The sequence below is a fragment of the Aspergillus versicolor genome, assembly GCF_001890125.1.
Source record: "Aspergillus versicolor CBS 583.65 unplaced genomic scaffold ASPVEscaffold_14, whole genome shotgun sequence".
Classification (NCBI taxonomy): domain Eukaryota; kingdom Fungi; phylum Ascomycota; class Eurotiomycetes; order Eurotiales; family Aspergillaceae; genus Aspergillus; species Aspergillus versicolor.
The window spans coordinates 792,619-805,141 of NW_024467537.1; the positions used below are offsets into that span (position 1 = coordinate 792,619).

A 12,523-nucleotide genomic window follows, 5' to 3' on the forward strand; every position below is an offset into this window, starting at 1 on the left:
AAAGATGACTTCAGCGTGGCGCTAACGATATTATTCACTTTTAAACAGTCATTCCGGCCCGTGAGGGATGGGCAGTGTGGACAGTGGGATCAGGATCAGCGACGTATCGTAACTTTCTTATGCACGGACGGGGATCGAGATGTGCATCCTCGCGTGGTTGAAGGTTCCACGCTCGGTGCATGGATCCTCTTCTGCTCGGATTAATGCCTTGACGAACTAATTGTTAGGGATATCATGGGTCTTGTGGGTTCTTGGAGTTCTGGGAAGTGGCAATGGGACCTGTGAGATTGGGTTTGCAGTAGACTTTTTGAGCAGCCTAGTACACCCCTTTAAAAGCCAAGATGCTGCACATGGAGGAATGCCTATAAACAAGTTTTCAGCAAGGGTCACAACTGGGGGACGACTTTCTTATTCTCCTCTTTATTTTAAGCTCCACCGGGCGAAGAAGAAAGTTTAGGGCTCTAGGGGGTGTTAAACAATCGGACATATCACATTTGCTCTTGCTCCAGGATCCGTTCAACCTTTCCAAACTGGTAAGCACGGTGCTCGCAAAGTCGAGACAGAATAGATAGCGGGCAGGTGGGCACACTGCTACCAACCATGGAGCGGGTGGGTATGTTTTGATTCCAGGTGCTCGGTTCGAGGGAACTATTTCTGCAATAATTGCCGAACGGTTACCATGAACCATGAACGGCGAGAGATAGTAGATGTATCATAATGAAGGGCGCTTCTTCAGAATGAAGCCATTTATTTTCTTGCTGGAGCTCCTGGGATTCTGCGAAGTTCAGATAAAACCCGACCAATTATTGGCACCACACTCTCATACGATCGATTATCGACCATTGGAAATTCTCCGAGCTGCAGGCATGACGTCCGTTTCCCCTCGTATTCCTCAGTTCTGACGGATTTGACACCAGCTTGGAACCGAGGAGGAAAAGTGAGAGAAGATATATAGGTTGATCGTTGCTTATAGCGAGTGATGAATTGAACGGCAGAGACCCTTCTAATGGCAGTCTTCTCGGGAGTCCCATAACCCACTATCGGCCAATGATGAGCCTAATAAACACCCACATTCATGTCTAGTTCTGGTTAGTAATAAAGTGGTAAATTTAGAAAGGCACGGTTGAACTTTTGCTGCATTAGCGTCTTACGAGACAAGCGGGTCGAAGCAAGATATCCTAGGATGGCGGCAAGAAGAAGAGGAGTGAGGTTCTTGGATAGACGTGAAAACTAGCTAGATAATTCGACAGTGCTAAAAAAGGAACATGGCAGATGGCGCTCTGTAGTCTGCACAAGTGGAAAGTCCCCATGGCTCGAATGAGAGGGTCCGGAGGACTAAATAGATCTAGAGGCTGGATGCGGAGGATACACCTCATGTCAACAGTCGCAAAGGAAAGGTGAGAATTCTGGCAGCCTGGCACTAAATAAATTCACACTGCCCAACGGATCCGCAGCCTGGAGGTGTGCAACGCCTTCAACAGAGCTATCATATAGCCGGTATATTTTTCTCTCTGGCAGAAAGGTTATCGATAGAACCTCAAGCGAGTGGAGTCGCGTCGTGTTCCGAATTGAGTCGCAATTAGCGAGCAAACGCCAGGTTTCAGCATCGGTGCACCAGATTGTCGATGGCAATGCGAATGGGTGTTAAATCCCATTGCAACAACTGAGTTACACTTCACCCATACTGAAGGGCAGTACAATATGTATTTGTAGTTAGCGGCGAAACCTGGGGGCGCTGGTACCGGGGGGAGGTATTTAGTCGAGACATAGACACTAGGACTTTGAAATACACCTGTTTAGGATGGATCAATGGGAGGATGCCTTGGGAGTGGGAAAACAGTGGAGGAATCCATCGAGCCAGGGTGGGAAAGTATATGAGGACCCCGATAAGATAAGTCGGTATAACGCACGGACCAACAAAAAAACCAGCAGATTTCAAACCCACCACCACCGCAAATCTTAACAACCCCGCAACACCACGACTGTCCCTATTTTCTGACGCTGGTCGAGACGCTTGGAGAATATCACACCGTTTTGATCTGTTCATTATGGCGGAATCTGCGACCACGAAACCAGTCCACACGATTGTCCTCGATGCCGGTCCCATTCTCAAGAATAACCCCCCACTTTCTACCCTGCTGGCACAATGTGAGGAACTCGTTATCACACCGTCAGTAGTTGCTGAAATCAGAGATCCCGATGCCCGCCAACGAGTTGAAACCTTGTATCTTCCGTTCTTGAAACAGCGCAGTCCGTCTCCGAAAAGCGTCGCTTTACTGGCCGAGTTTGCGAGGAAGACCGGCGACAGGACAGTGCTGAGTAGAACCGATATTGAGGTCTTGGCTCTCGCATATGAAGTCGAGTGTGAGAGGAATGGCGGGGATTGGCGGCTACGTAGCGTCCCAGGACAGAAACAAGTGAACGGCAAGCCTCCTGCGAAGGTGGCCGAAACGGAATCGGAACAGCCTCAGGAGGCCGCGAAGACGGGAGGAAATACGGAACAACCAGCCATCGAGCAGGTCACTGAGAACCTTAAAACTACATCACTCGAAAATAAGGAGCAAGAAAATAATGCTGAGACTGCGGAGACGGAGGCAGCTGAGACGGATGAGACAAAAGCGAGCGAGCAAGACCCCGAGGCCGAAAACCAAGCTGGAAATGAGGAAGACGGAGATGCTTCTGACGGCGGCGAGTGGATTACTCCATCAAACTTGAAAAAGCGACAGGCCCGCGATGAAGCCGGTTCAACAACCACTGCCCCAGAGCCTAAAGTGATGCAAGTTGCGACGATGACAACTGATTTTGCGGTTAGTTTAACCTACATACTGGGCCAAATCTTGAGCCGTTGACTAACTTTGAATAGTGTCAAAACGTTCTACTGCAAATGAACCTGAACCTCCTGTCTACAACTACGTTGCAGAGGATCAAGCATCTGAAGTCTTTTGTCAAACGCTGCCACGCATGTTTCTCAATTACCAAAGACATGAACAAACAATTTTGTCCGCGTTGTGGTGGAGACACCCTGACTCGTGTATCATGTACCACCGACGCCAACGGACAGTTCAAGATGCACCTGAAGAAGAATATGCAATGGAATAATAGAGGAAACGTTTTTAGCGTTCCTAAGCCTGTCCATGGCAGCTCCAACGGAAAATGGAAAGGTGGCGGCGGCAAAGGCGGCTGGGGTACAGAACTGATCCTTGCCGAAGACCAAAAGGAATATAGCAGAGCTACGGCGGAGCAGAATCGTAAGCTTCGGAGAGAACGAGACTTGATGGACGATGACTACCTTCCCGGTATCCTCACTGGAGAAAGGAATAAGCAGACCGGCCGTATCAGAGTCGGAGCCGGAAAACACGTGAATTCCAGGAAGCGCTGAATGATTAATGTTTTGTTTTTCCTCTGAATGCATTATGTGGCTTGGAGTTTATGGTGCACAAAAGTCAAGATGGTTTTGGGCAAAGTAAATAGGATTTATGATCATGGTTATTCGAATGTTGGTAGTTCATAGAGTATATCGCTAGATGCAAGGAGCATATTGAATCAATTCCAAGAATTATATTGTCATTAGTAGCGTTACTGTATCTTATGCCTACTATGAAACCAGCCTGGAATGAAACAATTGGTATTGTGAAATCTGAAATTTCGTATATCTTAATCCATGTTTAACACCATTCGCCAGCAAATGAATCGGAACCACCTTTTGGTATTACTCCAGCAAATCCAACTTTTTGAGCTCTATAGTTGCGCAGCCTCTTTGTCTGTATCAAGAACAATTAGGTCTTGCTTCCAGAGAGTGGACGGGTACCAATTAACATACCAGCCTGCTGAGTGAGCAGAAGACTATATCTCTTCTTGAGTGTGACACGGTGTCTAAATGCGTAGTAACTTGATTAGTACAGTCGTAGAAACCACCGCATATACACATGTCTCCGCGGATGCGTAAGTAGAAGCTTACCGAGAGTACTTGTCATCCGGAGAGAAACGAGCGGGATGAGCGCTCTTTGTGACTTCGCCGGAGGGAGCGACCTTCTTCAGCGTGTAAACACGCTTTCCGTCCTGGTCCAGAGTGTACTAATCGGAGCTGTTTAGACTTTGCACGAAAAATTTCCGCGAAGTTGTTCAGGGTATAGCGATCGAATAACTCGAAGCCGAGCGACTTGGGTTGAGAGAAAACCGGGATCTGAACATACCATAAGATGCATTCTAGGTAAATTCTTGTCAGCATCATGAATCATGAATAGTGCATATAATATAGGGAAACTCACTTGGCGGATATACTTGCAATTAGCGGCGAGAATTAGACTGCGAGATCTGTAGCTTTGCTAGACAACTCTGGATGCGATGCAGGAAATTTTTTGGATGGGAGGGTGGTGCACGGACCATGCGACCTCGGCTGAGTCATCGCCGTGCCCTTTTTAACCGCTGCGATTCCGAAATTTTTGCTTCCGCAACGCACGAATAAGCGAAAACAATGTTTGTGACAGAAGAGAAGGGATGAGTTTGACGAAGCTCATACATGCAAGACTTCAGCATGACACTTGATGCAGTGCATGTTACTCATCGCTAGCCTACTCTAGTCATTATAATTATCCACGCTACCTCCCAGTGCTGGTTATCCCACGCGGCTTGATATCCCAGAAACACAGTTTTTCTGGTAAGCCTCAAAACCCAGAACTGTCTTGGACTCAGAAGAAGTATTCGCGTTTGTTCCGGTGATGACTCCTTAAAGCTAAGGCAATGGCAACCTTGATTTCTAGCTGTTGTCAATGACTGCTTTTATCAGACTACAACGGTATCTGAGGAACATATATCGCAGTACTTCTTTTTTGAGTCTAGGGGCTGTTTACTGTAATGAAGAGACGCCTTGCTGATTCTTCAACCCGTAGTAGATACTCAGAGCATTCAATTGAATAATATTCTACAATGGCTTCCCAACCTCAACCTAATATCGCTCCCTCTACACAGGAGCAAGCTACTCCTGCAAAAACTCGGCCATCGAGACGCCAAAGGCCGGATTATAGGCACATTCACCGTTTCCCTCTTCCTCTCACCGTCCACCCACTCCCCCCTCTGATCCCACACAACCCACTCTCCATTGTCAGTGTGCTGCTTTCCTATCTTACATATTTCATTGCTCCGCCTCACAATGATATTCACTCCGCCTATTTCGATCCAAACACGTCCTCGGTCCACGTTACCGACGAGAAGACTGTTCGAGCTTTATGGGAAATGGGTTTCTTTGGAAAAGGAAGCCTAAGCCGAAGCGAGCCGACTTGGCTAGATCAAGAAAAAAAGCGAAGAGGACTCCTTGGAGGTGTAACGAGTGAAGAGGTTACTCGTCAGCGAAGAGCCGAGCGCCGTGAACTGAAACTCCAAAGAGCAAGGTCAGAGAAGTTGATAATAGAGCAAAGGCTTCTGGCAGAAGCCGCTGCAAGAGAAGGTCGCACGACTCCGGAAACTCAGTCTGGACTGCCATCCGGTGCCACAAATGGCGCTGCCATAACTGCAGAGAAGTTCTCTGTAAAAAAGGCGCGAGAAGCCAAGTTTCTTGAAGGACAGCAACTCGCGAAACGGGATAGGGAGATTGCCGGCAAGGCGGTCCAGTTTTCTACCACAGCCGAAGGAAATGATTCTACGTTGAAGCAGTCCGAACATGCTCACCTTAATGGGGGGGAGTCTACTCAAGAGACGACGGTAGATAACGAAGAACACCTCCAAATATCCAACGAGGAGGCATTCTTCCTTGTATACGGACTGGGAGCTTTACACATATTCGACAAGGATCGAAAAACTGTTCTGTCACCGCGTTCCCTACTTATACGGTTTTGTCACCATTCGTACTCGCCTCCTCGGGACACGTCTCTGGACCTGAAAACTGACGACCCTTTTCTTATTTCCTACGTTGTGTACCACCATTTTCGATCACTGGGGTGGGTTGTCCGCTCCGGTGTAAAATTCGGAGTCGACTACCTACTATACAACCGCGGCCCAGTTTTCTCCCATGCCGAGTTCGCTGTCGTGGTTATTCCTTCATATGACCACCCCTACTGGTCTGAAACCGAGGATCGCAGAGCCGAGTGCACTGGTAAACAGGCACGTAGTTGGTGGTGGTTCCACTGCGTTAACCGTGTTCAGGCGCAGGTGAAGAAGACTCTTGTGGTGTGCTATGTGGAGATACCACCCCCATCGCCAGGTCTGGAATCTGGCTCGGCTGATGGTCTTGATGTTGGAACATTGCTTACTCGCTATTCTATAAGAGAGCTAGTAATCAGGCGCTGGATACCAAATCGTTCTCGAGACTAATTTTCAATAACCTGTGCAACATTGGAAAATTACTTGATCTTAGTTGTGGCTGTGAATGTCCATTCATTTGTATTAGGTTACTTGGTGTAACTATATCTGTAAATAGGCAATTAACACTGCCTGGCATTTCAGTGCAGGACTACATAAGTTGAATTGGTGTCACGATAATTACTCTAGGGCCCCAATCTTATAAAACCACCCTATTATGGTGTACGTATACATACGGAATATAACTGTATAAGTCGCTCAGAATTCCTGTCGCTGATGCTTTAGCCTAACCTAAAGAGGTAATATTACAAAGTCACGTGCTGGACGCGTTTCGCGTTCGATCCCGATAACTTACTGGATAAAACTCAATATCTTCGGGGATTGTTCAAGACTCCTGCGGCGACAAGTAAAGGCAGGCGAAAGAATGCGGGTAACTGGGTGTTTAACACCAGTACTTGTGGGCTGATTGCGACAATGGAAACCCAGGACGATAGCATAGATATCGCGAGGCTGCAACGCGACGCGCTGGGTTTAGTGAGTATCACAGGTCAATCTCAGCCATGATCCCTGCACTAACCAACGCCACTCGTTTGCTCAGACATCACAGGCCTTATTTTATGCGCCCATAACAATTGAGACGAATTCTTCCCAAGACACTCTCGATTCGGTAACCTTGCGACTCGCGGATGAGCCTGTCTCGACATCTAATTCTCGAAACGCGCCCGACAAGTCGCCTGTGCACGGAACTGTTGGAGCTGGGAGGAACACGGCCCATGATGCTCCAGAGCTATTAAATCCGAACCAGCAGTCTCCTGAACGGACAACACTACTATACTCCTCAGGAAAACCCACTGTGAAAATGAGTTCTGCCGAAGCACTGCCTTCAGACACCCAGGAGATTTCCCAATCGATAATTGACAAAATTATCCAACAGAACAAAGAAACTGGGAACAATGGGCTCGATAGTAATGTTTTTGATCGGAATACACTCATGTCACTGCAGGAGGGAGACAGTGGTCATATAGACCTATTTTCTGGGTTCGATGCTGCTCAAATTCGTGCACTGAACACCGACGAGAACGAGAATGAGAATGATGACCAAAGCAGCTCTAAACTAGGCGACTCTTCTCCTCTTGTTTACGAGCGTGATAATTTCCCCGAATCTCAAAGATTTGTCGCAAAAACCCCTGTGACAGCGACGAAGCAGCATGATGTCGGGACTATCTCTACGGGCTCTCCCCTCGTCTCTCGCAATCCTCTAGCATCGGATCTAGAATCTGCCAGTGGTATTATGGCTCTTAGCCAGGTGTTCAAGGCCACACAGGCGCCATCTTCTCCTCTTGTCAATGGCCTACAGTCAGATCTCATGTCCGACCGGCCCTCGCCGAATATCCCAATACAACACCGGCCACTTGCTCCGTCCCTCTCGTCGCCGTTTAATACCATCGCGGCAACTTTCCCACGCGAGTCATCGGACACGCCGTTGAAATATGTGACAATGAAAGAATCTCAAACCAACAGGAATGACTTATTGAAAGAGAGAATGACTCGGTCCGCCGACCATATCTACGAAGATCAGAGTGATGGGGAGTTTGATAAGGAACCTAGCTTTGTTGAACGTCAGAGACGTCAGCGGAGAATCAATGAGGAAGCTGAGGTACAGTTTGCCATGCTCTCGGCGCCTGCGAGGAAATCCAGCCCCATTGAGAACCAGGCAGGGAGTATAGCCGGCTCGTTAGTCGGGGCTCCTCAGCGAGAATCAGTGGATGGATCTACAGAAGCTATAACTGAACAACCACATGGCCCTACTTCGGAGCTGCAGAATGTGGGGATGAGTGAAGAAGAGACAGAGCAGGAAGAAGAATTACGGAAGCCTTCCCCACAATCTCAACTACCCAATCCATCAACCGAGGAGGATAAGGAGAATTGTAACGATCCTTCTAACGCCGACCCATCTAACACAGAAAGCGCACACGACCGTCTTTCTCAAGCTCTCTCTCTACACGAGAGCCCGCTTGCTCCCCATAAAGGGCCTGCTAAGTCATTAACAGATCCACAGTTGCATCGACAAAACGACGACATGGATGATGGTCCTGTTGATGTGATCAGATCATCACCGATATATGTGGTGAAGGATTCACAGCGCTCTCCTGGGCCTGATTATGTGGAGCAGCCCGAAGATGAACTTATTGAGAGTCCAAGTAACCGAAGCCAAAGTCGCTTGCATGGCTCTCAACTACAAAATAAATCCACAACTGGTCACGAACAAGGCCGCTCGCTCCCTGCTAGGGAGGTTGATCGTCATGTTTCTATCCAAGGGTCTCAGCATGGCAGCAGGCAGTTTGAAACCGAGCATATTGGTAATCTTAGTCCGACTCGGCCAGATATTGCCGGCCTTGCTAGGTCCTCCAATCCGTCCCAGGAAGGCTCTACGGGCCTTCATACCAACTTTGTCCGTTTCAGAAACTCATCTGCTCCAAGCAGCATTGAGAATGGAGACAGGGCACCGGTGCACGATTCTCGAGGCAAGTCGTCTTCAATGCCGTCCCGTATAGCCGAAACGCCTGTGCATCAGCAGCAGCGAAGCTCTCACGATTTGCAACCATTCGCTACTATCCCAGAGACAAGTCCAAACCACATGAATAATGAAGGCTGGATGAGTGATGGAAACAACGATCCTGCGGATCAAGAGGATGATGACCTCCCTCCTCCACTCCCAAGAACATTTGATCGTGCCAACCAATCACAGCCTCTTGTCTCCGATAGTTCTTCTCCCATTAAACCCTTGCTCAATTCCAAAATACTGTCAAGCCCAAGTGGACGGCAACGCAGGGCCTTGACGGAGATAGCAGCTGATGCTTCGCCCCAAGTTGGAGGCTCGGCATTCGATCTCAACATCAATATTATGAGTGCAGACGATCATGAATTTAGGTCTGCTATCGCAATGTCGCCGATTCCACCACGCAAAAAACGACGGAGCAACGATGGTCGGAATATACCGGCCTCAGACCCAATAATCCCAGTTACGCCCCGTTCAAAAGCACGTCTAACTCCACCACGAGAGGATGAAGAGGTGACCGTGGCACCACCTCCCCAACCAATAGATCCGGCAGGCCAGCGTCAGCGTACCTTTCCCGGACGCCCGAAATCTTCGAGACGATCCGACTCCTTCTGGGATATGGAAGATTCACCGAAATTTAAGGTTTCTAGTAAAGAAAGATCAAAAATATTTGCTCGCTCTCTCACTCGAGAACGTCGACCTCCACCTGCTCCAAAATCAGAGACAAAAGAAGTCTCCCAATCTATTTCTGCCCCTATTTCTGCCCCTGTCCCTGCCCCTGTGCCGAACCCGGAGGAAATAACTCCTACCCCAGTCCCTGAGGCACCAAGCAGTGCACCGATTGTTGAGGAGGCACCCGCCGACGAATACCAACAACCTGCCCTTGATGCCACGATAATGGCGCCAAATCAGGTCCTTGCACCCTGGAGGGGTCAGAAGAGGGCATATTATCCGGCAGCTTGCTTTGGAAAGCCGTTTGGAACCCCGCAGGATCAGTACCTGGTCAAGTTTGAAGACAGCGCACCAGTTGAGGTGCCCCTAGGTACCGTTAAGAGGCTCGAACTGCGGATCGGCGATGCAGTGAAAGTGGATATGCCAAATGTTCCCAAAGTTACCCACATTATCAGAGGTTTCGCCGACAAGTTAAGTGCAGACGAGTTACGGTCGAATGAGACTGCAACGGGTTTCATTCCAGTCACCGATGTGTACGGGCACTTAATCGTTGTTTTGGGGCCGAAGCAACGCAAGAGTCTTCCGAGTGGAGGGTTCTCAGGCCCGGAAAATGTTATCAACGTCCCCATCTCCCGAATATACCTGGACACCATACTGTGGAACCAACTCAAAGACCGGCCCTACACTTACAACTCTGTGTCTGTAAGCGCAGAAATTAGGCCTCAGACCCCCTCAGATCGGCACCTTACACCAACGTCGCCGAGCACCCGGCTGTCCCGTAGCTTCCGCCTTTCAAATGGCTTGTTTACTGGCATGGTATTTGCAGTGTCATACGGTGACAAGAGCGAGACCAAGAGCCGCGTAACAAAAATGATCCTAGAAAATGACGGGCGAATTCTGGAGGATGGGTTCAACGAATTATTCGAGTTGCCATTGAACGTGTCGCTGACGACACCGACGAAATCACCAGCTCCGCAATCAACAGGCGCTAATGGTGGTCTCCGTCTTAGGCCAGGAGCTGAGGAGGTTGGATTCGCATGTTTGATAGCAGATAAACACTCTCGTCGCCCGAAATACATGCAGGCATTGGCTCTCAGTCTCCCATGCCTCTCAGACCGCTGGATAGAAGATTGCGTTGCAAAAGGTCGGGTTTTGGATTGGGAGATATATCTTCTCCCTTCAGGAGAATCATCGTACCTCAACGGAGCAACAAAGTCAAGAATTCTCACACCCTACCCCGCCACAAAAGCTCGACTTTCTGAAACAGTTGCAGCGCGGCCAAATCTTTTGAATGGCCAGTCTGTATTGCTCATTACAGGCCGTAGTGGCAAGGCAGATGAGGAACGAAGAAAGGCTTATATCTTCCTAACATATGCTCTGGGCGCGTCGAAAATCGAACGTGTTCCTGATATTCGGTCAGCTCGAGCCATCCTCGACCAGCAAAACTCCGGCGAGGAATCATCCAGTTGGGATTGGGTTTATATCGATGACGATGACAAGGCAGCAAAAGCCCTAACTGCGGGGAATGCTGGATCAGCATCGCTGCCGTCGAAGAAACGGAGAAAGTCCCGGCTTAATGAGCCGGTAAATGGGGATGACCTGAGTATAAACAACGACGTTCGGGTCGTGGGCAATGAATTTGTCTGCCAGAGTTTGATTCTTGGCCGATTGGTTGACCAGTGACATTGTCGGCTTGGTCCCTATCACATATGTTTGTCATATTACTGGTTTTTTTTTTAAAAAATGTAGGAAGGATATGACGTTGGAGTACAACGACCTTCCAATAGCACAATATACCCCCTTGTTTGTTGTCTACTAGATATCATGTTGATTAATGTTAAGAATGACCTTGATTTTTAGTTATTATTCTGCTTGGCAATAATCTGAAATGCGGTTATATTGAACAGAGGCTTATCACATAATATCTTCCTATAGTACAGAGAACACCAGTCCCAAGATGAGAACACGAGCAATTGGAGACAAACTATTAGAGTCAATAATTCATCGCTTGGCCTTCTTCGACGCCTTCTTCTTATTCTTCAAACTCTTCATCTGGGCAACACGTTCAGCCCTAGCCTGTCTCTTCCTCCAAGCCAACCACCGATTATCCTTCTTGTACGGCTGGGCGGTGATACCGGCCTTCTCAGCAGCTCGTCCAATCTGCCAGTTTGCCTCACGCCACATGTACCCAGGGCGCAACTGCTTCCCAGCGCCCGCATCCACAGCCGCCACATCCCCAACCGTTGTCCCACTCTCATTCATGACAACGGTTAGATCCGACTGTCCTTCCTCGATAACATCTGGCAATCTCGGAACAGCAACTCGGTTCAACTTGCGTCGCGTCGGCGCATTCCGAGGCGTAGGTAACTTGCCTTCCTTCTCAAATACAATTCCGATATACTTCCTCTCCGAATGGCGCTCGGGGTCAAGGTAATAGCGAACATATCCGGCCTCCGTAGCGTAAATGGTGTGATCCCTTCCCATGGCGCAGTTTTCGCCGGGAAACCATTTTGTACCGCGCTGGCGGAAGATGATGCATCCGGGAACGACGTATTCGCCGCCTGTGCGCTTCGCGCCGAGGCGCTTTCCGGCCGGATCACGAGAGTGCTTGTTTGCGGCTCCTTGGGCAGAGTGAGAAGCATGTCGAACTTGGGAGAATGAGAAAAGAGGAAGGTTGCTGGAAAGGATTGGCGATGGTGTTGTTGCAGCGGAGGCCGTTCGGGGGAGGAGCGATTGGGATGTTGATTGTTGCGGGAGTAAGCGGGTTATTGGTGTAGGCGAACGAGTGATTACTCCTCCCAGGGCCCGGAGGGGCGTTAAGAGCCTGGGTTGAAGCATCGTTGCGCGATTGTTTCCTGGTTGCAATCTGGGGCGTTTAGACGGAGTTGAAGTTCGGAGCGACTTTTTTCTCGGGGATAGAGAGTCTTGGCGTTTGTCACGTGTAGTCTACAACTTATTGGAAGGTGGCATTCCAAGATATACTCTTCTTATTGCTTC

General features: G+C 48.9%; 4 protein-coding genes across 4 annotated transcripts; 2 read left to right on the top strand and 2 right to left on the bottom strand.

The window, feature by feature from the left end:
- The first annotated feature begins 1,951 nt into the window (after positions 1-1,951).
- ASPVEDRAFT_47255 (rRNA-binding endoribonuclease) lies at positions 1,952-3,556 on the top strand. Its single transcript, XM_040813734.1, has 2 exons — positions 1,952-2,807; positions 2,864-3,556. Exons 1-2 carry the CDS (start codon positions 2,049-2,051, stop codon positions 3,377-3,379), a joined length of 1,275 nt encoding a protein of 424 aa, XP_040673817.1. The 5' UTR covers positions 1,952-2,048; the 3' UTR covers positions 3,380-3,556.
- Positions 3,557-3,579: 23 nt separating this feature from the next.
- On the bottom strand, positions 3,580-4,331 carry ASPVEDRAFT_47257 (H/ACA ribonucleoprotein complex subunit NOP10). The gene is made up of 5 exons (XM_040813735.1): positions 4,269-4,331; positions 4,194-4,206; positions 3,959-4,074; positions 3,821-3,873; positions 3,580-3,761 (listed from the first exon to the last, which is right to left on the bottom strand). The coding sequence occupies exons 2-5, from the start codon at positions 4,203-4,205 to the stop codon at positions 3,739-3,741; spliced, it is 204 nt and encodes a 67-aa protein (XP_040673818.1). The 5' UTR covers position 4,206; positions 4,269-4,331; the 3' UTR covers positions 3,580-3,738.
- Positions 4,332-4,926: 595 nt separating this feature from the next.
- Positions 4,927-11,209, top strand: ASPVEDRAFT_142960 (uncharacterized protein; the record flags this gene model as incomplete). Its single annotated transcript, XM_040807884.1, has 3 exons — positions 4,927-6,267; positions 6,781-6,828; positions 6,902-11,209. The coding sequence occupies 3 exons, from the start codon at positions 4,927-4,929 to the stop codon at positions 11,207-11,209; spliced, it is 5,697 nt and encodes a 1,898-aa protein (XP_040673819.1).
- A 156-nt stretch (positions 11,210-11,365) lies between these two features.
- ASPVEDRAFT_47260 (mitochondrial 54S ribosomal protein bL27m) lies at positions 11,366-12,435 on the bottom strand. The gene has a single exon (XM_040813736.1). The coding sequence runs from the start codon at positions 12,362-12,364 to the stop codon at positions 11,528-11,530; it is 837 nt and encodes a 278-aa protein (XP_040673820.1). The 5' UTR covers positions 12,365-12,435; the 3' UTR covers positions 11,366-11,527.
- Positions 12,436-12,523: the final 88 nt, after the last annotated feature.